The sequence below is a fragment of the Ursus americanus genome, chromosome 20, assembly GCF_024610735.1.
Source record: "Ursus americanus isolate L20-20 chromosome 20, mUrsAme1.1.p, whole genome shotgun sequence".
Taxonomy (NCBI): Eukaryota; Metazoa; Chordata; class Mammalia; order Carnivora; family Ursidae; genus Ursus; species Ursus americanus.
The window spans coordinates 12,713,749-12,741,617 of NC_142146.1; the positions used below are offsets into that span (position 1 = coordinate 12,713,749).

General features: G+C 37.5%; 1 protein-coding gene across 1 annotated transcript in view; it reads left to right on the top strand.

Moving 5' to 3' along the window:
* The window catches only part of DYNC1LI1 (dynein cytoplasmic 1 light intermediate chain 1), a 40,603-nt gene that overhangs the window by 10,217 nt on the left and 2,517 nt on the right, over positions 1-27,869 (top strand). Inside the window, exons 3-12 of the mRNA XM_045776107.2 lie at positions 13,935-14,051; positions 14,786-15,016; positions 17,161-17,330; positions 19,552-19,645; positions 21,956-22,091; positions 22,869-22,980; positions 25,318-25,377; positions 25,500-25,544; positions 26,185-26,305; positions 27,711-27,866. Of these exons, the coding sequence (XP_045632063.1) occupies positions 13,935-14,051; positions 14,786-15,016; positions 17,161-17,330; positions 19,552-19,645; positions 21,956-22,091; positions 22,869-22,980; positions 25,318-25,377; positions 25,500-25,544; positions 26,185-26,305; positions 27,711-27,866 (1,242 nt within the window). The remainder of the gene's footprint in view (positions 1-13,934; positions 14,052-14,785; positions 15,017-17,160; positions 17,331-19,551; positions 19,646-21,955; positions 22,092-22,868; positions 22,981-25,317; positions 25,378-25,499; positions 25,545-26,184; positions 26,306-27,710; positions 27,867-27,869) is intronic.

Below are 27,869 nucleotides of genomic sequence, written 5' to 3' on the forward strand. Positions count from 1 at the left end.
TATTTTTGTATTTGGCGTCGAATACTTTCTTTTTTTTAATTTTACTTTTTGACACCCTTCACCCACCCTCCCATCCCCCGCAACCACCAATCTGTTTTCTATATCTATAAGCTTGAGTTTTTTTGGATTTTTTTGGATTCCACACATAAGAGAGATCATAGTGCATTTGTCTTTGTCTGACTTATTTCACTTAGCACAGTGCCCTCACAGTCCATCTGTGTTGTCACAAATGACAAGATTTCATTCTTTCTTATGGCTGAATACTGTGTATTTCACATCATCTTTATCCATTCATCAGTCGAACACGTAGGTTGTTTTCTTATCTGGGCTATTATAAGTAATGCTGGAATGAACATGAGGGTACATGTATCTTTTCAAGTTAGTGTTTTCATTTTCTTTCAATAAGTACCCAGAAGCAGAGTTGCTGGATCATATGGTCAAAATATGATCAAAATTTTTAATTTTGGGGGAAACCTTACACTGTTTTCTTCAATGGCTGCACCAATTTACACTCCTACCAATAGGACACAGAGGTTCCCTTTTCTCCATATCTGCTCCAACGTTTGTTTTTTCTTGTCTTTTTGATATTAGCCATTCTAACAGATGTGAGGTGATATTTCATTGTGGTTTTGATTTGCATTTCCCTAATGATGAGTGATGTTGAGCATCTTCTCATGTGCCTCTTGGGCATCTGTATGTCTTTGGCGAAATGTCTGTTCTTGTCTTCTGCCCGTTTTTTAATTGTATTGTTTGGTTTTTTGCTAGTTGAATTGTACGAATTCTTTATGTATTTCGCATTTAACTCCTGATCAGATATATGATTTGCAAATATTTTCTTCCATTCAGTAGGTTGCCTTTTTATTTTGTTGATGGTTTCCTTTGTCGTGCAGAAGCTTTTTAGTTTGATGTAGTCCCACTTGTTTATTTTTGCTTTTGTTGCTTTTGGAGTCAGATTTTTAAAAATCATTGTCAAGACCTCTGTCAGGGAGCTTACCACCTGTGTTTACTTCTAGGAACTTTATGGTTTCAGATATGTTCAAGTCTTCAGTCCATTTTGAGTTAATTTCTGTGTATGGTATAAGATAGTGGTCTAGTTTTATTTTGCATATGGCTGTCTAATTTTCCCAACATCATTTATTGAGGAGACTGTCCTTCACCTATTGTATATTCTTGACTCCTTTGTCATAAATTAATTGACTATATATGCTTGGGTTTATTTTGGGGCTCTCTGTTCTGTTCCATTGGTATATGTGTCTGTTTTTATGCCAATACCATACTGTTTTAATGACTGTAACTTGTGACAGAATTTGAAATCAGGGAGCATGATGCCTCCAGCTTTGTTCTTCTTTCTCAAGATTGCTTTGATGTATCCAGAGTCTTCTGTGGTTCCATACACAGTTTAGGAGTGTGTGTTCTATTTCTGTGAAAAATGCCACTGGAATTTTGATAGGGATGGAATTGAATCTGTAGATTACTTTCGGTTTGAAGCCACAAAAGCCCCATTGCCCTGCTTGCCACTTTAAAGGTATGTTAATTGCTTAGAATTAAGTATGTATATAGCTATTTTTCTTTTATTTTAGTTTTCAAACTGTTAGGTTCTATTTTGTTTTCTAAAAATAACTTGGAATTTAGTGACTTCTGTTTCTTGAATGGTTTGGCCAGTAAAGATGGTTTTTAAATGTCTGTCAATGCCAAATATAGGTATCCTGCATTTTAATATTTTTTTAATCCTTCTAATTGCATAATTGAATAAAGAGAAGGGGTTCATGATGGACTTTTTAATATGTCAAACATAGTTCACCTTGGCTATGGCAAGGCATCTGAGTACTGACAACTCAGGCCAAGCTTTTCTAAATTTGGTGAAAGAGGTGTGTATTATGAGTTACACAATTAATTGATCTGTTATTGAAGAGAGGTAGCCACTTGAGTTTTATAGATATGAATGCATTTTAATCTATTTTTATAGATTGTGGATAAAAGTCCAGGACAAGTAATTACAGATGAAGTATAGTTACGAAAATAGAGACTGTAGTTGTGATTAAGAGATAATGAACGTTGGTAAAGGATCTTCTGACTATAGGATGGGTACTATAGGGTGAATGTGTACCTCCCAAATTAATATGTGGAAATCCTGCCCCACAGTGTGATGGCATTAGGATGTGCGGTCTTTCCTAGATGATTAGGTCATGAGGACAGAGGCCTCATGAATGGGGTTGGGGCCCTTATAAAAGAGACACTAGAGAGCTCTCTCACCCCTTCTGCCATGTGAGGATGCAGTGAGAAGACACCTGTTTATGATCCTGGAAACAAGCCCTCATTAGACGTCAGATTTGCCAATGCCTTCATCTTGAGCTTCCCAGCCTCCAGAACTGTGAGAAATAAATTCTGTGTTTAAAAGCCATCTAGCCTATGGCGTTTTTGTTTTAACAGCCCAAAAAGACTAAGACAACATGGTTTCTGTTTTTGTTGAGCAAGCAGGGACAGTGTCTGTTAAGAATAGGATAATTTCTTATCTGTAAGTATCTTAAAAGCAAGGACTTTATATCCTGCTTACTGTTAAGAGAACTTGCCCAAAGAATATTCGTTGAATGAAGGGGGTTAGGCTTGGCAGACTTATATTCTGCTGAAGGAAACGCATAAATGAGCTGACACACTACACTGCAGTGTCTTCAGTGTACAGTATGTTTTTGGGAGTGTGAGGGAGAGCGCTTAACCAGACTTAGGGAGGCAAAGAAAGCTTCCTAAGGGAACCTAAACTGAGACCAGGATAAGCTGCGGTTCTCCCACATGTGAGGGGAAGGGAAGAATATTCCAGAAAGAAATGAGAGCATGTGTGAAGATTCAAGAGTTGGGAGAGAGCACCCTCTTAGTGCTCTGCAAGAAGTTGTGAATGGCTGGAGCCTAGCATGTGGGTTGTGGGATATGGTGGGAGAGGGGCAGAAAAATTAGGTGCTATTGTAAGGAACATTGCATTTTATAGTTTACACTTTATGGCAAGAGCAGCAGGAAGAGCCTGAGGGTTTTTCCTGACATCTTATGAAACTTACAAACATGTTAAAGGAATTTTACAGTGAATACTCATATACCCAAACCTAGATTCTACCATTAAACTTAGCTGTGTTTGCTTTATCACATAAGCAGTTCACTGTTCCACCCCCTTTTTTTTATGCATTACAAAGTAAGTTGCTGATGCTAGTTTGCTTCACTCTAAATACTTCAGCTTTTGTGTATCATTAACCAGAATACCCTGAAGGGTCTTAAGAGGGAGAAGTGGCATGAGGAGATTGTTGGAGGAAGATCACTCTGCTGCAGGATGAGGAATGGGATGGTGTGTGGTATGAATTTAGTGGATGTTCACTTTTGAGGAGCATGTTTGTATACTGAGAAGAGAACCAGGCAGAGGCCATGGGTTAAGTGCCTAAAAACATAAAAAGAGAAAAAAATAGTCTGACGAATAATGTGATTAGAAGATGTATAGAACAGTAGAACAAGACTACATCTTTGTAATACCAACAGCATTTTTCGCAGAACTAGAATAAACAATCCTAAAATTTGTATGGAACCACAAAAGACAAATAGCCAAAGCAATCTTGAAAAAGAAAGACAACACTGGAGGTATCACACTTCCGGACTTAAGTTATATTACAAAGCTGTAGTAATCAAGACAGTATGGTACTGGTACAAAAATAGACATATAGATCAATGGAACAGAATAGGATACCCAGAAATAAACCTATAACTGTGTAGTCAATTAATCTTTGACAAAGCAGGAAAGAATATGCAATGGGAAAAAAGACAGTCTCTTCAACAAATCGTGTTGGGAAAACTGGAAAGCAACATGCAAAAGAATGAAACTGGACCACTTTCTTAAACCATATAAAAAAATAAACTCAAAATGGATTAAAGACCTAAATGTGAGACCTGAAACCATAAAAATCCTACAGGCAGTAATGTCTCTGATATTGGCCATAGCAACATTTTTCTAGATATATTTCTTAACGTAAGGGAAATAAAAGCAAAAATAAACTTTGGGATCACTGCAAAATAAAAAGCTTCTGCACAGTGAAGGAAATAATCAGCAAAACTAAAAGGCAACCTGCTGAATGGGAGAAAATATTTGCAAATGACATATCTGGTAAAGGGTTAGTATCCAAAATATAAAAAGGACTGATACAACTCAACACCCAAAAAATAAAAAAAAAAATCCAATTGAAAAGTGGGCAGAAGATCAAAAAAAAAAAAAAAAAAAAGAAAGAAAGAAAGAAAGAAAGAAAGAAAGAAAGAAAGAAAGAAAGAAAAATGGCCCGAAGACATAAACAGACATTTCTCCAAACAAGACTTACAAATGACCAAACAGAGACATAACTGGTCATCAGGGAAATGCAAATCAAAACTACAATGAGATGAGATATCACCTCATACTTCTTAGAATGGCTAAAATCAAGGACACAAGAAACAACAAGTGTTGGCAAGGATGTGGAGAAAAAGGAACCCTCCTGCACTGTTGGTAGGAATGCACACTGGTGCAGCCACTGTGGAAAACAGTATGGAGGTTCCTCAAAAAGTTAAAAATGGAACTACCTTACCTTCTAGTAGTCACACTAGTGGGTATTTACCCAAAAATACAAAAGCACGAATTCAAAGGAATACAGACACCCCTGTGTTTATCGCAGCATTATTTACAATAGCCAAACTGTGGAAGCAATGGATAAAGAAGATGTAGTATATATATACATTGGAATATTATCCAGCCATGAAAGAATGAAATCTTGCCATTTGCAACAACATGGATGGAGCTAGAGAGTATAATGCTAAGCAAAGTCAGTCAGTCAGAGAAAGGCAAATACCATACGATTTCATTCCTATGTGGAATTTAAGAAACCAAACAAGCAAAGGGAAAAAACAAGAGAGAGACAAACCAAGAAACAGATTCTTAACTATAGAGAACAAACAGGTGGTTACCAGAGGGGAGGTAGGGAGGATGGGTGAAACAGATGAAGGGGAGTAAGAGTACACATTTATCGTGATGAGCACCGAGTAATGTATAGAATTGTTGAATCACTCTATTGTACACCTGAAACTAATAACACTGTTAACTAGACTGAAATTAAAATAAAGAACTTAATAAAAAATATTAGTAGCAAGAAATTATGTGATTTATTTTATTTTTATTTTTTATTTTTTTTAAAGATTTTATTTATTTATTCGACAGAGAGAGACAGCCAGCGAGAGAGGGAACACAGCAGGGGGAGTGGGAGAGGAAGAAGCAGGCTCACAGTGGAGGAGCCTGACGTGGGGCTCGATCCCATAACGCCGGGATCACGCCCTGAGCCGAAGACAGACGCTTAACCGCTGTGCCACCCAGGCGCCCCAGAAATTATGTGATTTAAACTTGGCGTAAGTTATAGGGCACCTGGGTGGCTCTGTCAGTTAAGCATCTGCCTTCAGTTCAGGTCATATCCCCGGGGTCCTGGGATCGGGGTTCTGGGATCGAGCCCTGCGTTGGGCTCCCTCCTCTGCTTCTTGCTCTACCCCTCCCTCTGCTGGTGTGCTAGAGAGCTCTCTCTCTCTCTCTCTGAAAGAAATAAAATCTTTAAAAAAAAATAAACTTGGCACAAGTTTAAAAACTTTAAAACTAGGCTAGTTTTGGTAGGGATTTTTTTAAATATTGTAAATCTATTTAGATACTACATATTATTGTCTCTTGAGCTTCGTTATTAGCAATATCATGTTAAAAATACTTATAATAAAGGTGAGTTTCTTAGATCTAAGGACTTATTCCTAGAGAATATTTATGAGTTCTCTGAAAATTTAAAAATTGTTTTCATTTTCATGTTAAACTTTAAGAAAAATTATGTTTTGGATTTTCTGAATGACCATCTTTAGATCCAAATGCTCCGCAAGATTGCAGTACTCACTTGTGCACAGGTGTTCATAGCCCTGCTGGTGACAGGCTGAGGCCAAGTAATGCAGACAGAACAGAGAGAGGACACACAGATCTGTCAGACACGAAAGAAAGCTCCCAGAACAGCCAGTACTATATTCAGTTGTATTGGCCAGACTGGTTCTTTTTTTTTTTTTTTTTTTTTTGCCAGTTATACAAAATTTATTGTAAAATATATCATTGCCTCTAGGAGTTTATTTATTTATTTATTTATTTTAATTTATTTTTTTTAATGATTTTTCATTATATTATGTTAGTCACCATACAGTACATCCCCGGTTTCCGATGTAAGGCTCGATGATTCATTAGTTGTGTATAACACCCAGTGCACCATGCAATACGTGTCCTCCTTACTACCCATCACCGGTCTATCCCATTCCCCCACCCCCCTCCCCTCTGAAGTCCTCAGTTTGTTTCTCAGAGTCCATAGTCTCTCATGTTTCATTCCCCCTTCTGATTACCCCCCCTTTCTTTATCCCTTTCTTCCCCTACCGATCATCCTAGTTCTTATGTTCCATAGAGAGAAATCATATGATAGTTGTCTTTCTCTGCTTGACTTATTTCACTTAGCATTATCTCCTCCAGTGCTGTCCATGTTGTAGCAAATGTTGAGAACTCGTTCTTTCTGATAGCTGAGTAATATTCCATCGTATATATGGACCACAACTTCTTAATCCACTCATCTGTTGAAGGGCATCTCGGCTCCTTCCACAATTTAGCTATTGTGGACATTGCTGCTATGAACATTGGGGTGCATATGGCCCTTCTCTTCACTACCAGACTGGTTCTTTTTATGAACTGTTTTCCAACACTTCAGAGCAATAAGGATCACCTTAAACAGGCAATAAAAAACTTGTCATTAAATAAGTACTTCCTTTTCAGTGCTATTTTTTGCAGTGTACTGTCAAAATGGGCCAAAAAAATAACGGATTGGGTTGAAAATAGCAGTATTATGATAATGACAATGATTGTCCCCATGATGATCCATCATGCTTAAAATGGAAATAATAAAGTTAACTAGTGAAAAATATATAAGTGCTTCTACTAAACCCAACACTGGCATTTAATTTAAGCAAAACATCATTTGTTCTATTGATTGCTAATTTGAATTTTATCAACTCTGTCATTTTTATGGCATTTAGTTTATAGTATTTTCAAGTAGTTGTTCAAGAACTATACACAAATAGAATTTAAAGCATTTCTATGTAGTCACTTCAGTATGCAGGAGCACTAGACATAATAAGAATAATTTAAATCACCATGTGAGGAGATCCATGAAAACTTTACCTTTTATAGAGTCTGAATAGGCAAAGCAGAGGATTTTTAGGGCAGTGAAACTGTTGTGTATGATACTGTAATGGCAGCTACATGTCATTATACGTTTGTCAGAACCCATATAATGTACAACACCAAGTATGAACCCTCACGTGAACAACAGACTTGGGGTAATAATGATGTGTCAACGTGAGTTCACCGATTGTAATAAATGTACTACCGTGTCAAGAGTCAGGGAGGTTGTATGGTTGTAGAGACGGGATATTCATAAATTCTCTGAATTTCGCACTCAATTTTGCTGTGAACCTAAAACTCCACTAAAAAACAGAGTTTATTGGGGCACCTAGGAGACTCAGTTGTTTGAGTGTCTGACTCTTGATTTTGGCTTGGGTCGTGAAATCAAGCCCCGCATTGGGCTCTGTGCTGAGCATGGAGTCTGCTTACGATTCTCTCTTCCCCTCTCCCTCTGCCTCCTCCCCCACCACTTGCACATAAATGCTGTCTTTTTCTAAAAAATAAATAAAATAACCCAAAGTTTATTAATTTAAAAAATCTGAGTCTATTCTAGAACTAGAAAGAAAAGAATCACAATTTCTCTTACGACAGACTACTTTACTGAAAGGAGTCCTCTAAGTTAAATTGACACCAACTGCAAACTTATTATCCCACAGAAACAATGTTATATATTATAGGCAAAAACTTAGTGCCCAGACTTGTAATAGAAGCTTAAATCAACAATAAAATGTCTTATTTTCTAAAGTATATATGCATCCATAAAAATAGGCGGTGATCAGATAAAACTTCATTTAATATAATGCAAGATTTATCTTTTTAATTCCTATTTTAGATGTTAGAAAATAAAAAGATACTTTAAAAAAGGGTCAGAATCAGATGGGTTTATTTCAGATCCTTTTTAGTATTTCAAATGACTTAAATACAAAAGTTTCTGAATTTAAAAAAACATACAGAAGCAAAAGACCCAAAACCATAATAATATCACCTCGAAATAGTCACTGATTTGCTTATCTGTAGTGGTGATACTATGGACTGGTTCTTCAGTGCAGAGCATCATAGGAGAATGGAGGGAAAATTGAACGGGAAGTAATCAAAGAGGGAGACAAACCATGAGAGACTCTTAACTCTAGGAAACAAACTGAGGGTTGCTGGAGGGGAGGCGTGGGGGAGGATGGGGTAACTGGGTGACGGGCATTAAGGAGGGCATGTGATGTGATGAGTGCTGGGTGTTGTATGCAACTGATGAATTATTGAATTCTACATCTGAAACTAATGATGTAATATATGTTGGCTAATGGAATTTTAAAGAAAAATTTATGGAATTGTTCTTCAGATAACAAGTTTGTGTCTTCCTTTTAGTTTATCTAATTGTAAAGGTTTAAATCCATAGCCTCCAAATAGGTTTTGAGCCCAAATTCATGACATCAAATATATAGTCCATCTTAACTACATATGCTGTATTTTAAGTTCTTGTAGCCATCACGAGAACATGGCTGTTTCCTTTTTTTTTTTTTTAAGATTTTTATTCATTTATTATTTGACAGAGGGAGAGAGAGAGACAGGGAGAGAGCAAGCATTAGCAGGGGGAGTAGCAGGTAGAGGGCGAGGAAGAAGCAGACTCCCCACCGAGCAGGGAGCCTGACATGGGGCTGGATCCCAGGACCCCGAGACCGTGACCCAAGCTGAAGGCAGATGTCCAACCCACTGAGTCACCCAGGTGCCCTGGCTATTTCCTTTTTCTAAGGACTGAAGTTGAAGAGTTCTCCCCTACTTAAGAGACCAGAGTTTATTCCTCTGAGTAAATGTCCATCATTCATTTCACTGGACTAACGGTTTTCAAAAGTGCCACACTTACCTGGGGGGGTTATTAAACACATGTTGCTGGGCCTCCCCTCCTAGATTTCTGGGGTGGGAGTCCAAGAATCTGCATTTCTAACAAATAACCAGTGTTACTGATGCTGCTGGTGTAGGTGCCACATTTTGAGAACCGTCAAGTTAGACATTTACTACACTGTGCACGAGGAATGCAAAGATCCTTATATCAAAGCCGCTGTTCTCTGGGAGGCTTGTAAACTGGAGAGGGAAAACAAGCAGGAGACAATTTCAAGATACTGTCATTAGGACTACACTGGAGATAGGCAACAAACCAGGAAGCCAGCCCTAAGGGAATATCCTTGGTTTTGCCTGGAAATGAGAAAGGGCTTTGTAGAGACGGTAGGTAATACTTTAGCCAGATCTTGTAGTGTTTAATGAGCCCTGGACAGTTAATCATTCCAGGCAGTAAGGAAAGCATATACAGAGGCCTGGAGGCAAAGAAGTGTCCTTTCACAAAGGACAAATAATTTGAATGCATGAACTTTAGGAGCCACTGGCAGTGTTTAGGTATTTTAGAAAGACTGCTATGGCAGAAGTGTGGAAGACTGGCTGACAAGGAGTAAGAAAACTAGGTAACTAGATATTAACGGAGTCCTAGCAAGAAACGAAGTAGGCCTGAACTAAGGTTAGCCTGCGGCGGGGACAGCGGTACTCCAGGCAGAGAGAGGAAGAGGAAGACACAGAAGTCAGGGAAGGCTCTCCCTTGCCACTGCTTCGGTAACATCGCCCTCTGCTGCTCTACCACGGACCTTGGAGGTGGCTGGTCCTGAGTCTTCCTCGCAGGCTGCTCTTCCGTCCCCACCCAACGTTTGTGTTCCCCAGGGTTCCTTTCTCAGCCTTGGACTCTTCTCCCTCTGAATGTAACTCCAGGAGCAGCTCCACACACAACTTCAGTACCACTTGTACTAGTGACCCACACGTTCCCTTCCAGCCTCAGCCTCTCCTGAACTGCTTACTGGTCATCACTACCTGGATGTCCCATAAATACGTCACGTTTCAATATGCACAAAAACAGTATCATACTCTTGTTACCTTTCCCCCAGACACTCGCCTTCATAATTATTAATGTAAGATTCCAACCTCAAAGACTTCCTATATGCTGTTCCCTCTGCCTAGAACATACTCTCTTCCGAAACCTCTGTGTTGCCTAAACTTCTCCCTTCTCTCAAAGATCACTTCCTTGGGCAGGCCATTCCTAACCACCTCATTTAAAATCACAACCTCCCTTACATTCCTGTTCCTTCTCATCTTATTTTTCTCCATTGAACTTACTAACATAGTATGTGTTTTGCTTAGTCACCCTCTACCCTCAAAAGCTTCAGCGGTACAGGCATTTTTGTGTTTTGTTGACTGCTGTATCCCCAGTATCCAGAAAGTACCTGTGACTACAGTGCCTTTTAACTCTACACTTTCCATAATGAAATGTACATTCCTAAGCCTCTTGCAGGGCAGCCACTGATACATCTGGTCTCAGACAACAGAAATTTTGCCAAAATATTAATGAGTTTTACAAATCCCTGCATGAAGGATATAAATTTTGTTTCCTTATCCACTTTGGAAACTTTATTGTGTATTAATGGGTTTGAAAGACAAAAGCCTAAGAAGTTAGGGCAGAAAAAGGCTAAAATTTCAAGTCTGTCCATGTGTTTCTATATAACAAAAAACAAAGGACTGTAACTGCTCCCTTTGCCCAAACATCCTAGTCAGATGGGACCATCAGTGGCTTGCCGTTCCATCTCTGTAGCAGGAGCAGCAAACATTTTCCAGAGTGCCCGCTGCACTCATCTAAGCAACAGTAATTCTAACATAACTATGACTGTAATGGGCAATGGTGATTATCTCCCATTTGGCAGACGAGGATACTGGAACTCAGAATTGCCAAAGATAAGTATCTTATTCAAAGTTTCATCAGTAGGAAATGACAGGGCCGGGATCTAAATTCATATAAATTTAAGTTCAAAGCATACTCTTTTCCAGTATGCAACAGAGCTGCTATTTTAGAGGCCATTAAAATAATACTGTTGATTATTTTTACATTATGACTCATAAAAGAAAAAGATACTCCTTCTTCCAGGGGTCATTGCTATTTTCAGAAGAAAAAGAAAATGATGCAATGCATTCTTCTCTGTGGGCTGCCTCTGAGTGACAGGTGGTCATGTTCCTATTCTCTTGATTCTGCCTCTAAAGATTGGGAATAAAGTTTGTTTTGGTAATTTCTTCTCTCCTGAAATTTTTAAACGATAATAGTTGTGCCTCTTAATATTCAGCACGTTGGAGAGCCATTGTAAGATAAATATTACAACATTAATTTTGAAAAAGAGTATACTGTCAAATAAATGTAATATGGTAAGTACAGTAGTTTGAGATTTTTTTCCCCACCCTGCGATTTCAAAATTTCTCACTTCTGGTAACAAAATGGAAGTATACACATTGAGAATAAAGAACATTTCACAGACACACACAGGCTGTAAGGAAATCTAATGAAATCCGCTCTACTTAGAGGTGAGAAAATTGAGAACAGGCTAGTCACAAAGATTGTGGGAACATGGCAATAATCCAGCCTTTCAAGAGAATCCAAGTCAACCTTCTCAAGAGTGTGACTCTTGTTGGCTCTCAGGAGAAAATGGAATGAAGGCAAAAACAGAAGAATATCTTATTCCGAAGAATATTCTAACATATGCTTGGCACAGAGAAGATTCTTAAGATGTCTGAAGAAGCACTCTGCTACCTGAAACAGAATTTTTCTGGGAGCAAAACTTCTATCCACTACTCTTCTCTCTTCTTCAACTTTAACATTTGGGAGTTACAGTTGGTTGAAATTGAACATTCATATTTTACACATATTTTAAGCCCATTTCTTCTTTTCATAAGTCTTAAGCCTCAAAATGATCAATTTCTGCAGCTGTCACTTTTTTCTACACCTAAATGAACTCTGATGTGATTTGTCTTGATGGCAAATGCAGACATTTGAAAATAGACGTGTTTCATAAAACATCTGAAAAGGCCAATGAAGACATATTCTGTAGATAAAATCTCATTTGTTACCTACCATTTCTAGGAAGTACCTCTTATCTGAGGTATTTATAAAGATGCAGGGGTTTTTTTCTTTTTTTTTTTTTTCTTCCAAGATTTTACTTAAATTCAAGTTAGTTAATAAATACCGTAGTTCCATTTCAGGAGTAGAATTTAGCGATTCATCACGTACATATAACACCCAGTGCTTATCACAACACATGCCCTCCTTCATGCCCATCACCTGTTTAGCCCATCCCCACACCCGGCTCCCCATTTTTTTTCTTATAAGTTTTTAATTTAATTTAAATTTTTTTAAGTGGGCTCCACAGCCTCATGGCTTGAACTCACGACCCTGAGATCAAGACCTGAGCCAAGATCAAGACTCAGATGCTTAACTGACTGAGCCACCCAGGAGCTCCAAGTTTTTTGTCTTAATTCCAGACTAGTTAACACACAGTGTTATTAGTTTCAGGTGTACAATAGAGTGATTCAACAATTCTATACATTACTCGGTGCTCATCACGATAAATGTGTACTCTTACTCCCCTTCATCTGTTTCACCCATCCTCCCTACCTCCCCTCTGGTAACCACCTGTTTGTTCTCTATAGTTAAGAATCTGTTTCTTGGTTTGTCTCTCTCTTGTTTTTTCCCTTTGCTTGTTTGGTTTCTTAAATTCCACATAGGAATGAAATCGTATGGTATTTGTCTTTCTCTGACTGACTTACTTTGCTTAGCATTATACTCTCTAGCTCCATCCATATTGTTGCACATGGCAAGATTTCATTCTTTTATGGCTGAATAATATTCCAGTGTGTGTGTATGTGTGTATATATATATATACCACATCTTCTTTATCCATTCATCTGTCAATGGGCACATGGGTTGCTTCCATAGTTTGGCTAAATAATGCTGCAGTAAACATAGGGGTGTCTATTTGAATTAGTGCTTTTGTATTTTTGGGTAAATACCCAGTAGTGGGATTACTGGATGGGAAGGTAGTTCCATTTTTAACTTTTTGGGGAACCTCCGTACTGTTTTCCACAATGACCGCACCAGTTTGCGTTCCTACCAACAGTGCAAGAGGGTTCCTTTTTCTCCACATCCTTGCTAACACTTGTTGTTTGTGTTTTTGCTATTAATATTTTAATATATTTTTATAAAATATATATTTATATTTTATATTTATTAAATATATAAATATTATAAAATACTTATTAAAGTATATTTAATATATTTTTAATATAATATTTTTTAAGTCTGCATTTCATTTTTGTCCGTTCTGCATTCCTTTTCCCCTTGTTCTTGTTCAATTTACTACCCCCACCCCTCTCCTTTACTAATATTTCTTATGACTTCATGGTTTTGGTGAGGCTACAGCCACAATTTCTGCCCTGGTCAGTTTTGATGTACCATCCATCCTCCATAAGTGTGGCCGGTGGGTGGGTGACCAAACCAGGCTAATTAAGAGTCTTTACCTGAGATTCTTCATACTGAAAGCCAGTAGGGAGAGTCTTTTGTTCCTTGTATAGTAAACTGGGATGACATAAGAGTTGAACTTCCTGAAAAATACCCATAGAGGAAGCTATTTGTAATAGGATAGAACCAGACTTAACAGGAAGGGCGGAGACACCAGGACAAAGAATCTTGGAGCTGAAGTCTGCATCTTCAGCTGTATAATTACCTAGATATCTTCCATCAAATTACCCTTTCGGTTAAAGTTAGTTGCAGTTGGGTTTTTCACTTGGCACTAGAAACTAGCATCCTTAAATAATCCGTATTACAATTATAAAGAGTTACCCTCTTTTACAGGTGAAGATGGAGCTGGAAAAACAAGCTTGATAAGAAAAATTCAGGGAATAGAAGAGTACAAGAAAGGAAGAGGGTTGGAATATTTGTACTTAAATGTTCATGATGAAGACAGGGAAGGTGAGTGTCATTTGTATGTAGAACAAGTTTCCTGAGGCCTTTCCAGAGGTGCACTGCTGCTCATATTAGTCTTTGACTTCTCTTAGTGTGTCACTTTTCACTAGGAGTCCTAGTCTGTCATGCTAGTCAGTGAATAGTTATGCGTGGGCATATTTTTATTGGTTTGGATTGGGATTCATGCAGTGATATTTTTTAACATCTTAAGGTATTTCGGTGTGCAGACTAGCTTTCTTGCTATCCTTGAAGAATCTCAATTTTTCAGTTCATTTCCCCCCGAGATAGTGAAATAATAGTATCCTAGGGTTGTTTGGTTGACTCCCTTTTCACCTTCTCATTTTTGACACAAAAATGTCATCTATTCCCCAGCTTTTTTCAATCTGATCAGCCATTTTTTTTCTTGTCTACATCACTTGCCTTTTCATTTTATGTATAATATCTTGAATATGCATGGCTGTGTCTGCTGATAAGGAGAGAGATTCTGTGGTAAGAATAAAAACATGTAATTCATGTCTGTGATTTGGGATTGAGAAATAAGAAGTAGAGGCTGCTGGTCTTCTGTGTTGACTGTTAAATCATTTTCCTGAATGTTTGTTAGGCCTTTGACCTAAATAGTCCAACCTTGTGAAAGGAGACCTCTCCTGTGGAGGTGCCCTAAGACACCAGGTAGTATTGTTAGTTGGGTAATGAAATAACTTAATCCTGTTGCCTTGGTAACTTTCTTTCGTCTATTATAGATCAAACAAGATGTAATGTATGGATCTTAGATGGAGACCTATATCACAAGGGCCTCCTTAAATTTTCGCTGGATGCCATTTCTCTGAAGGATACTCTAGTTATGCTGGTTGTGGATATGTCAAAGCCTTGGACTGCTTTGGATTCTCTACAGAAATGGGCAAGTGTTGTTAGAGAACATATTGACAAATTGAAAATTCCTCCTGAAGAAATTAAAGAAATGGAGCAAAAGTGTGAGTAGTCTAGAAATACTAATATAGATTTCAAACACCTGATGTCCTCGCTGTCGTAACTGTAGGAATTTTTGACTTTGAATAAGGTTTAGTGAAGGGTACATAATGTGACTACTGCTTAGAAATTCAATTTGATGTGCTAGGTTTTAATGTAGTTTTAAATTGGAAACCTATACATAATAGCAGACTCTTTAGTAGAGGTGTCTTTTCTCCTTTGCCAAAAGGCCGTAAATGTTCATTTTGAGAAGCAGGTTTTCAGGAGTAAAAAAAATTGAATCTTTCTTCAGCCGTTTATTTTCAGCATTTCAATTTCTTAATAAGTAGAGCAATCCTATCAACCTTGTCAAAATGAAATGTGCCCCCAGAATGTTAACAACATAAAGATGGTAAGCTGGTTTTATGATTTTCTAAGTATATATTTTGTATATGCCCATGTAAATTGGAAATTTTCAAGTAAATTATGAAAATGATACAGGTCATTTCTAAGAGATTGTAAGCCAGTTGTCACAGTTCTTAATTTCACTGAGAGCTCTTCATTTGCCAATGTCGTACTTTGCTTAAGAAAATATACAGATGGAATGCTGCTTTTCTTTGTTATTGTTAGCTGATTATAACTTTTAGGGGAAAATTGACAGCTTACTGGAATTTATATGCTAGGAAATAGTAGAGACTTAGGAGAATGTATGTCCTAAATCACTGAAAAAAAAGTGTGTAACTGCTTTTAGTCTATACTTGTCTTTCCCTGTTGGCCATTGCCTGTGGGTCTTTTTTTTCCCTAAGTTTATACGATAGCACTGGTTCTCAGTTTGTGGTCCCAGGACCAGCAGCATCAGTATCAGTAGAGCTGGGAGCTTGTCAGAAATACACATTCATAGCCCCGCCCCCTCCCCCAAACTCAGTACAGTCAGTTACTCTGGTACATGCCAAAACCTGAGAACCACTGTTAGATTTCAGCCTCTGATTCGAAGGGTATTAGCTACCAGATCTGCTAGGGTTGTATGCATGCCCCTGTGTTTCTGGAGGAGCTGTGCTCAACTGTTCAAGGTTCCCTCTTCCTTGACCCCATGTAAGTTTAAGACAGTTTTCCTCCTTTATGGCTCTGTGTAGAATTCCCTCATATACTGTTTTAAATCCTATGCTGTGGATAATTTGTTTCCAGATTTGTTATTTTCCTTTTAAACATGGAAAGCAGCCTTATATAGAAATCCTGCATCACTGATTATTTCCTTGAGAATTACTCAAGGAGTAATCAGTAAGTAATCAAAGAGTAATCAATAAGTCAAAGTATACATTGTTAAGGCTCTTAATACATTCACATTAACTTTTTGTTAAGTGGTGGTTTTGACAGGCTTGCAAATGAGTTCTAAAAATTTATCAGCATTGGTAATATCTCATTAATTCTTACCAGGATTATGGTAGAGAGTGAATATGACCCAGGATTGCACATAGGTAAAAAGGAGAAGACCTGAGTAAAGGGTTTAGAGAAAGGAAAGTAATGTTAGAAAGTCATCTAGGTCTGACTTCCTTCCTTCCTTCCTTCCTTCCTTCCTTCCTTCCTTCCTTCCTTCCTTCCTTCCTTCCTTCCTTTATTCATTCATGATTTTATTTGAGAGAGAGAGTGCTAGAGAGCACAAGCAGAGGGAGGGGCACAGGGGGAGGGAGAAGCAGGTCCCCTGAGCATGGAGCCCAATGCGGGCCTCAGTCCCAGGATTCCAGGATCATGACCTGAGCCGAAGGGAGACACTTAACCCACTGACTTTTAAACTGTGGAACACTCCCGCCCCTGCCCACACACACACCTGTTTTTTATCCTCTCAGTGCCCTTTGTGAATTAGAGAATATAGAGAAGCAAAGCTGGATTGTGATTTACCCAAAGTAATTTGTACAGACAGAACTGGGCTTACATTGAGCTTCACTCTTTGAAGCCACTCACTGTTATTCTCTGCCTCCTAATAATTAATGTGGGTCTAGTGTTTCTGTCCTGTCTTTGAAACAGATTTCTCAAACCCTTTTTGTTTCTTCTCTTACACGAGACTAAGTATAAAGTCTCATAAAATACATATTTAGATCATGGCAGAAAAAGCTACCTGCTGAAATAAAGCAATTTCTAAACTATGTATTAAATTATTTACTTTGATTTTCAGTGATTAGAGACTTCCAAGAATATGTAGAGCCGGGAGAAGATTTTCCAGCCTCTCCTCAGAGAAGAAATACTGGGTCGCAGGAAGACAAAGACGACAGTGTGGTTTTACCTCTGGGTGCGGACACACTTACACATAACTTGGGCATCCCAGTACTAGTAGTTTGCACAAAGGTTAGCTTCCTTCCTAGAGATGCTACTACTCGTATTAACCAAGGATGAACAACTGTTTTGTTTTCCCGCCTCCTTTTGGAGTTGACACACTAGCTTTCCTAGATAATTTTTTTTAACAAATAGAGATAATAGTTTAAAATATTGAATAATAATCACACGTTGGTTTTATGATCTTAATCATAGTTTCTTTGAAAGAAAATGTTACTTCACATACTCTGTTTGCGATTGAATTTCATATTCCTAATTTCAGTTAGACTTCATTGTCCGGTCAGTTAAGTAGAAATACTACAGGTAAGATGATAACTTCGGTATTAATTTTTATAAAATACATTGCACATTAAATTGTGATACACTAATATCCTAATATCAGAAGGTTATGCACTTAAAATAAAATAGACTTAAACACCTACCAGCACTCATTATGTAAAGTTGATACGCAGTTATCAAGGGCTTTTTATTTATTTATTAAAGAGGTTCTGATAGGATTATTACCAAATTCTGTTAATTTAGTTCCATTACACTTTATAATAAAATCAAATTCCCTTTAAAAATAATTTCTGGTTCAAGTTCATCTTCTTCCCATATGGTCCTAAGTAGTATGTCTTTATTGTTTATAAGTCATGGAATATTAAGGAAATGACAGAACATAGAAACCATTTTGAGATCTAAAATTATTTATGTTTTCTGTAACATGTAAAAACTTGCACATACAATTGAAGGGAGGTATGGCACTTACTCCTCTTTGGAATAAAATGATAAAAAATTTTTAATCTAGCTTAAGTTTTATTTTAAATGCTACAAAAATTAGTAATAAAGGGATGGGGTAGCATTTAAAATAATTAAATCAAAATCTGGTATCTGCTTTTCAAATAGTGATTGTGGTGTAAAACTGTAAAACTATTTTTAAACTCTCACACTAGAATCTTTTTTTGTGTGGTATGTTTTCATTTTATTTTGTTTGACAAAGAGCTGTTTGTTGGCAGATACTTCCCTGTTTTACACCACAACTTGCCTCTTATAAAAACCTCTTATTTTCAAAGGAAAAATGTTAAGCGTAAAGGGACCTGAATTAGTATCAAATGAGTCGATGCATAAGACTTTTGAGCCAAAAGAGATTATCTGCTGTATTTCACAGACTCTAAGACAATCATCAGTTTTGTATTAGCTTAAGAGCTTTTAAAATACGTAGGGGGGTGGGAGAGGTATCCCAGGACAGAGAAATAATGGCGGTTCAACTCTGCTTTAAGACTGTGGAAATTGAGATTCAGAGAGACTTAAGAGTCTTGCCTTTGGTCCAGATCCTCTTATTTCATTTAAATATGTTCCACTAAAAGTATCATAAGTCAGCAATACAATTATTATAAATATCTTTAGTAATTTAGAGTAATTACTCTGTGTTCTATAGAATGGACAAGCATCCTATATCGTGATTATACAAAGAGACTCTACTGTATGATATATATATGCATAACAAAAAATTGCATGTCAGATTTGACCCCAAACTAATATTAGGTATAATGAACATTATTGTTAAATGGTTATTTTTAGATTTCAGTACCTTCAGTTCCAAAAGGTTTTGGTGACGTAATTTGGATATCATGTTTATTTTTTTGTAACATTTTTCTGTAGCAGAATTCAGAATCGTCTCATTGACTGTACAGGAGACAACAGTTCAAAAACACCGTCATTCTCTCTCTCTTTTTTTTTTTTCTGTTGGTAAGATTGTAGTAAGAGTGAACAAAGGAACCAGAAAAAAAATGAAGGTCAATTAAAAATTATCAGATAAACAGAGGAGCAAAGAGGAAATAGGGAAAGGTGTGGACTCCTGGATATACAAATTGTTTATAGAACTAGAATAGAGTTTAGAACTTCAAAACTTCGCTTAAGTCAAAAGGAGTTGAGTCAGCAAGTATGAGCAACCATGTGCTTGTCCTGTTATTCTTCATTCCTTTATGTACCAAAACTTTCTCTTTGGTGTTTTCAACATTCAATAGAACATAGACATTAGTACTTTTCAAAGAAAATTATTCCTTAGTCTTGACTCCAACTAAAAGAATCTAGACAGATAAGAGTAACTGATATTCTAATATTCTGATATTCAGTCACCATGTCCATGGTAGGTTTGTGATATTCCCCACCCAAAACTATTTAAATCATTGTATTTAACTTTGATTAAAGTTAATGTTCTTATTGGTTTTTTTAAATTATTTTAACTCAACAGTGTGATGCCATTAGTGTATTGGAGAAAGAACATGACTACAGAGATGAACATTTTGATTTTATTCAGTCACATATCCGGAAGTTTTGTTTACAGTGTATCCTTTTCCCGCATTGATCAATGCGATGTACCTTACCTGTTGTTTGCTTTTTTCAATTAAGGGAATTAAATTGATGGACTTCAGAAATCCTCTAAACTTTTTTCCTCCTGCTTCTGGTTAGAAATTTCATTTTAGCTCCCAAATCATTTATATGTGGGTTATTTTGAGCTATAGCAGCAAGTATTGAATTATGTATCTTTGATTTGCTGTGTTTTAAAGGATTATGCTTAAGCAAAATCATTATCAAGTATCAGTCTCTTGTGGAAAATTCTAATGAGTCGGCATTGTAAACATTCTGATTACAAAGCAGTATTCATTTATTGGGAATGGTATTGGGGCATGATCAATATTTAGGTTTGTGTGCTCCCATTTTTAATATGTTCATTGCGTTACCATCTCTTACACATAGTCTAATGCAATGGTTTCCAAATCTGGCCGTGCCCAGCTAAGCCTTGCTGAGTTGGAACATTTCAAGGTGAGGCTGAAGAATCTCTACTTTTAAAAAGCTTTCTGGGTTATTTTGATGATCACAAGGTTAGAAAACCTATTATAACGAATCTCGTCTAGGTTGCAAGGATTAGAGGAGCCACTGAATAACATTCACAGCTAAAAGAAGGATAAAATGAGGGTTGTACCTGAATGCTTTTAAGAGAATTTGCTATTGAAAACTGTGCCACAGCTTGAGTGCACTGAGGAGAGCCGTTCCCACCCACCCCTCTTGGATCAGAGAGTCTGCGGTTACATTCCCTAACCAAAGCTTTTGTGTCTGAAAAGTGAAGAAATGGTGACATCAGGACAGATAGGAATCATAAGTAATATACACATGTTTATAGTGTCCGTAGCTTTTCCATCTTCATTAATGGAAGTTTAATTTAAGGAGCACTTGCAAGAAGCCTAGCTGAGTAATGAATAGATCACTTGACACTGACAGTTTCCCTTTTCCCCTCAGTACTTTGTCCTCTCCATGGTCCTTTCTTTTCTCCTGTCACATAGCAGTTGATTTGGGTTGAATTGAAGGGCATTTATCTACATAAGAGACTTTAAAAAGAGGGCAAAAAGTGGGAGTAATTGAAGTAAATGTCTATAGACTTTTTTGTTATCTTTGAAGATTAGCAAATTTGGGAACAAGCAGTCTCTTTAAACATTTATTTAATGCTCTTCTTGAAAGTGTACATACAGAAATGTAATCAGGAAGGAGACTGTCCACTAAAATAATTACAGACCTTTAGTAGAGCCCATTGATCTTAAAAGAACACAAACTGAGAAGTCACTTCAAGATAGTGTGGCTTTATTTTTAAGTTTTTAAAATGTTAATTACAATGCAAATTTTTCAGCTATAAGTTGTTTCTCATGAGAAAAGATCACTCATTAATGAAAAGCTCATACAATTAAGCTTTTACTTAAGGTGATGATGTTTGTTTCTGTCAAGTTTTACGAGAAGTCGTATTTAGCAATACCACTTTTAGCTTCATAAGCCTTGATTCATGCGCTAGTAAATATGAGTATCCCTGTTCAGAAGTAGAAGTGTGACCATTCCCAGCATTTCCCCTTGGTCTAAGTTACCATCTCATGACACAGGGGGCAGTGCTAGAGTGTGGTCCTTAGCAGTGGCCATAGAATTTCTGATAGCCACTCTGACCACATCATCTGTCAGTAGTCACATTGCCCCTTTTCCACAGCATCTCTTGATCTCTGGATCTACCGTGTCATTTGGCAGGGTCTGCTTTAATTAATGCATCCTCCTGGGAAGTTGTGTTACCTCAAGGTTTGATCATGAAATCAACTTTTGCCTTGAATCATGCCTGAAAGTTTCCTGATGGTACCTGTTGGCTCATCTCTCTTCAGTAGGTCTCCTGAGCTTTGCTCCTGAAGTTCTCATTCCTGGGGCTAGTGAAAACCACAAGAGATACTAGTATACACCATTTTTTTTTTTGAAAGCATAAGCAAAATAGTTGATAAATAATATCCCTCCTTCGTGCAGTTTAGGAAGGTGAAAAACAAAGGCAATTACCTCTTGTGCTTTAAATGGAGAGGTAGTAGCAGTGTCAGTATTACTAAATTACCTTGACTTTCTTGGCTTAATGAGACTTTTGCCCTCCTAAATTAAGTCAATAATATAAAGATTGTTTTATTTGCGTTTTAGCCTATATGTATTTTATACTTCTGGAATTCTTGACTACCCTATAATGTACCTTTTGGAATGATTTTTGAAACTACTGTGCATGTAACTGTTAAGCTGAAAACACAGAATTTTATGGTACCTGTTCCTGGAATTTGTCCAAAAATTTCTTTAACGGTATTATTCAGATGGTGCGGCGCTTATTTACACGTCAGTAAAAGAAAACAAAAATATAGATTTAGTATATAAATATATCGTTCAGAAACTGTATGGATTTCCCTATAAGATTCCTGCTGTTGTTGTGGAAAAAGATGCAGTATTTATGTAAGTATCCTCTTTGGTGTATTATCATGTGTTATTGCTGCAATTTGATGGTGAATCCTCATTTTTTGGTTTTGACGTGAGACCAATAGACCTTTCCACAATGAGTAGGTGAGACTATCTTCTAGATTGTTTTATTTATAACCTGCCGTGATCTATTTATCTTTGCCTGTTAGTTTATTGCTGGCCTTTAGGAAGACCTCGCTATTATATATAGCTAAACTGTTGAGTGCAGATACCAGTGTATTTACTTATTTTTTGATTGTTTTTGATACATAAAGGACCCAGTGTATAATCTAGACATGCTTTCAAAAAGTTATGTGAATACATTGAGAGGTAAAAACAATTGACCAGACCCCCCTCCAAAGAACCCCCAAAACTGTGCATTTTTGAAATCAGGAAGATTAAGAGCCTTTTTAAGTAGAAATTAGTAAACTATAACTTGAGCATTATATTTAAAAAGCTGATTAGTTTTTTGGGCTTTTTTAAAGATTGGATTTATTTATTTGAGATAGAGAGCTCCAGCAGGGTCGGGGGAGGAGCGGAGGGAGAGGGAGAAGCAGACTTCCCGCTGCGCAGGGAGCCCAATGCAAGACTCAGTACCCTGGGATCATGACCTGAACCAAAGGCAGACGCTCAACCGTCTGAGCCACCCAGGCGCCCTAAAAGCTGATTAGTTTTTCCTAATTGGTCAGATTTGTTCCCTTTAATATGATCATGGATTTAATGAAGGAATGACTGTATAAGTGTTTGAGATTTATCGTATGTGTTTCTTTCCAGTCCAGCAGGGTGGGATAATGATAAGAAAATAGGAATATTACATGAAAATTTTCAAACATTAAAAGCAGAAGATAATTTTGAAGACATTATAACTAAACCACCTGTCCGAAAGGTAACACTTTTAGTATATATAGTCTCGATATTTAGCCTTTTAAACTGAGGGGGAAGTCCATAATTTTAAGATTATAGTTAGAAAGGTAAGGGGGTGCTTTCCTATCAAGGGGTTTTCTAAGTATAATTTGGGTGTTTCTAATGTCAATTCAAAATAAAAATCTGTGTTATCAAAATATAAACCAGCTGTTCAGGTACTGAATTCTCACTTAGCCTTTGGCATATTTATATTAGAAAATAGTAGTGCGGATTCCATATTCTAATGGAAGTAATGAATTAGTAGGAGTGAATATATGGATCTTGGAGAGTAGAACTCAGCCAAAAGCCAAGAAAACATTGATAGAGTAATTTTATTAGCTTCTATCTGTTGAGGCAGATCTGGAATCTTCTCCATGGTCACTAGTTACCCATGCTAGCCCACAGCTATACAGGAGCTTCCAGTTTAGTCTTAACTGTTACATGTCATTCGTATGACTATTTAATCTGCTTCCAGAAAGTACTCTTCTTTGACATATTTCGATTTCATGTTAATATGTCATGTTCTAAAGTTAGATGTTACAGATGTAGAAAGTTGTATAAAAAGAAGTGTTTACATATAGTACTTCTCAGTGACTTTTAAGTGGACATGCTTTAGGAAAAATAATTCTGATTTAACATATAATAAGATTCTTACTTAAAAATCCAAACATTGAAAAAAAAAATCCAAACATTGATACTGAGCATGTCTTCTGTTTGTGGGTAATTAGAAATAAGAAAATTAATGACAAATGAAAAATCAGTTGGGATATTTGGTTTGGATGTCTAAATGCACACATCAAGAAAAAAAAAAAGCAGTTTTTCCCATTCTCTTTAACCAACAAAATTGTGCTGTAAGTTGTCTTTTATTCATCCCACTAATACCTCCTGAGCCCCTGTTTAGGCACTAGGTTCTAAATAGGACAACGATGCAGTAGTAAATCCTTACACAGCCAGTGCTCCAGTGCTGCTAAGTGCTGTGCCTATAAAACCCAGTGAGGGAGGGTGCGGGGAGCAGGGGCGGTGGGGGGCGGGGGCTGTTTTAGGAGTGGTTAGGGAATGGCTCTGGTAAGAGGGTAGAGTGTTACCTACCCAGGGAGCAGAAAGTGTGCATGTCCTGAGGCAGGAATGTAGAGGGAGGGCAAAGAGGCTGGAAAAGAGTGAAGAGGAGGGCCAGACTGATAGGAGATGGAAGGCAGAGTTAGATCTTGTGGGGCTTTCTCATTCAGCGGGAGTCAGGACTTTGAATTTCATTCTGAGTGGGATGGAAAGCGGCTGGAGGGGGAGTTTGAGCAGAGGAGTGATGTAATCTGCTTGACCTTTTCAAAGGATCACTCTGGCTGCTGGTGGAAAGTAGACCCATGGTGTGCATTGTACAGAAACAGTAGAAGCAGGAGATGGTTGCTGCTTCTTTTTGCCTAATTATTTAGCAGGTAGAAGAGCCATTATATTTTTATTTCAGAGAAACCAGGGGCAAATTGCTTTTCTCTCACCCGGGGTATTATTGGCCCTTTGAAAACACCTAATTGTTGGTTAGCATGTTTTATAAGCATGATTAATATACCTGTGACTCTAAGGTTATGCTGCCCAGTACGGTAGCTACAGTCACATATGGCCTTTAAATACGTACTTACTAAAACTAAATAAAATTTCAGTACCTGAGTCAAGTAGCCCCATCTATCTATCTATCTATCTATCTATCTTTCTTTCTTTCTTTCTTTCTTTCTTTCTTTCTTTCTTTCTTTTTCTTTCTTTCTTTTTCTTTCTTTCTTTCTTTCTTTCTTTCTTTTTCTCTTTCTTTCTTTCTTTCTTTCTTTTTCTTTCTTTCCTTTCTTCTTTCCTTCCTTCCTTCCTTCCTTCCTTCCTTCCTTCCTTCCTTCCTTCCTTCCTTCCTTCCTTCCAGCACAAGGCTAGGGAGGGACAGAGAGAGGGAGAGAGAATCTTAAGCAGGCTCCACACTCAGCACAGAGGTGGACTCGGGCCTCGATCTCACAACCCCAAAATCATGACCTGAGTCGAAGTCAAGACTCAAGTGCTTAACCCACTGAGCCACCCAGGCACCCCACAGTAGCCACGTTTCAAATGCTTAATAGCTACAGGTGACTGGTGGCTACAGTATTGGACAGCACAGCTACTGAACATTCATCCCAGTGCAGACGGTTGTTGGACAGCTCTGCTGTAGGGCCTTGGGTCAGGCAGCTCATTTGTGTAAACATAGGTAATGTTTGTATTGAATATTTTTTTAAATTAGTCTAGAGAGTATGTTATTAATGGTTTTAGCATAATATATTAGACTTGCTCATTTATGCATTGCTCATTTCAGTTTGTACATGAGAAGGAAATTGTGGCAGAAGATGACCAAGTGTTTCTTATGAAGCTACAGGTATGAAATTATGTCAGAAGCAGATTTAGTATGGTTAATGGGTAAACTGTTCTTACGTATTTTTTAAAATACAGCTATACATGCTGTGAGTGTCTAACCTAGAACTCTTTTGTGTTTTTCAGTCCCTTTTAGCAAAGCAACCACCAACTGCAGCTGGAAGGCCTGTGGTCAGTATTACAGATTTTGAAAAATTATTAAAGTGTCATACATTATTGGTTTAGTTCCTTTTTTTCTTAACCGTATACATGTCCCATGTGGGTGTGCTTTGATATAAACTTGAATTAAGAACTCTTCTGGAATTTGCGACATTTTAAAGGATAAACCTCACTCCTTCTTAGAATATTTAAATCCTAAAGATCCATTTTGCCTTGTTGTTACACATCAGTTCCTGTGCGCAACCCTGTATGTATGTTCTTTATAAATCCTCACAGCAGCCCAGTGGGGCAGGTACTACCAGCCGGGTTCTGCAGGTGGGGAAATGGAGGCTTTGGAGGACCTTATAGCTTGTCTGAGATTTTACAGCTAGTAGGGTGCAAGTCTGGAACCCAGATCTGACTCCCATGCTTATATTTGTAATCACACCCCATTATTCAGTATGTTCTTTTTCCATTGAAGGGGAGTTTGTATTCTAAAATGTGATGGGTCTCTGGTATTATCTCATAATGAGGACATGATTGCTAAACGTCTTCTGCAACATACCAGTAGAACAGATGGGGGACAGTTAAAAAGTAATTTCTTTTTATACTAACTTTGGTGAAGTTGGAAGTTTCCTGTTTTGATTATTATGGCTTTCCTGTTTTTACATAGGATGCCTCACCAAGAGTCCCAGGAGGCTCCCCTCGAACACCAAACCGATCCGTGTCATCCAATGTTGCCAGCGTGTCACCCATCCCTGCTGGGTCAAAAAAAATTGATCCAAACATGAAAGGTACATTTCTCTCTTTTTCTAGAAAAAGCAACACAATACATTTCACACTAAAAAGAAATCTATCTAGCTTCCCGCCTTTTCCATGGCTGTTTTCTTTTTTGTGCAATAGCTTCTAATCTTTGTCTCTGTCAGTATAATCTCATAGTTAATCAGACTTCAAGCCGTTTTATATTATAGCCTTAATATATCATATCTGTGGTGTAAGTTTTATGAAATTTTGTGTTATTTTTAACCTTCTCCCAAGGCAGTTCATTGAAGAAATTCATATGCTAATAGGTTATCTGCAGTTACCATAAAGAAAAAAACTATATGCATAATAGCTATTTCAGTAGGAGTAATTGCCATAAGTGGGATTAGTAGATGAGCATTTGTACACTTTTATCCCTTTTGATAATATGTTTCAAATGGCTTATTCAATTTATAAGTCATCAACATTGAGTGTTGCAATTTTGCCACAACCTAATCAGCGTTCTTTAAATACTAGTAAGAATTTTGTCCCTGGTATTTCCTTTCTCTTTGTATTTCTCCTCTGTGAATTGTTTCTTGTTATCCTTTACGCATTTATGTCTTGGAACTTCTGCTGGTTTTCATATAGGATTAGGTAGCTTTTTGTAATACTTGAGGCAAATATTTCTCAACAATTAAAATTTTGAAGAACCTTTTTCAAAAAGGAGGTACAGTAGCATCTAAAATCTGTTTTAGGGGCGCCTGGGTGGCACAGCGGTTAAGCGTCTGCCTTCGGCTCAGGGCGTGATCCCGGCGTTCTGGGATCAAGCCCCACATCAGGCTCCTCCGCTATGAGCCTGCTTCTTCCTCTCCCACTCCCCCTGCTTGTGTTCCCTCTCTCTCGCTGGCTGTCTCTCTCTGTCAAATAAATAAATAAAATCTTTTAAAAAAAAATAAATAAAATCTGTTTTAAATGCTTTTGGTTTTTAAAAAATAACATTCTAATTTTTTTAATAATTATCTTATACTCTTAAATTAAGTTTACTTATATTTTGTTTTACAAATGTATAGATTAGAGATAGTTACCCAGGCTCAAAAGATCAAACTATACTTGAATTTGGAGTACACAGCTCTTTTTTTTTTTTTTTTAAAGATTTTATTTATTATTTATTCGACAGAGATAGAGACAGCCAGCGAGAGAGGGTACACAAGCAGGGGGAGTGGGAGAGGAAGAAGCAGGCTCATAGCAGAAGAGCCTGATGTGGGGCTCGATCCTATAACGCCAGGATCATGCCCTGAGCCGAAGGCAGACGCTTAACCACTGTGCCACCCAGGTGCCCCTGGAGTACACAGCTCTTAAATTTTAAGTATTAATTGCTGTCTGTGGGTGATTAATAATAATTTATAGAAGAATCTAATGTTTTGAGTGAAAGTTTTTGGGTTTTTGTTTTTTTAACAGCTGGAGCTACAAGTGAAGGTGTCCTGGCAAATTTCTTCAACAGTTTGCTGAGTAAAAAGACCGGCTCTCCAGGAGGCCCTGGTGTTGGCAGTGGTAGCCCTGGAGGTGGGGCTGGAGGTGGAAGCAGTGGTTTACCACCATCTGCCAAGAAATCAGGTA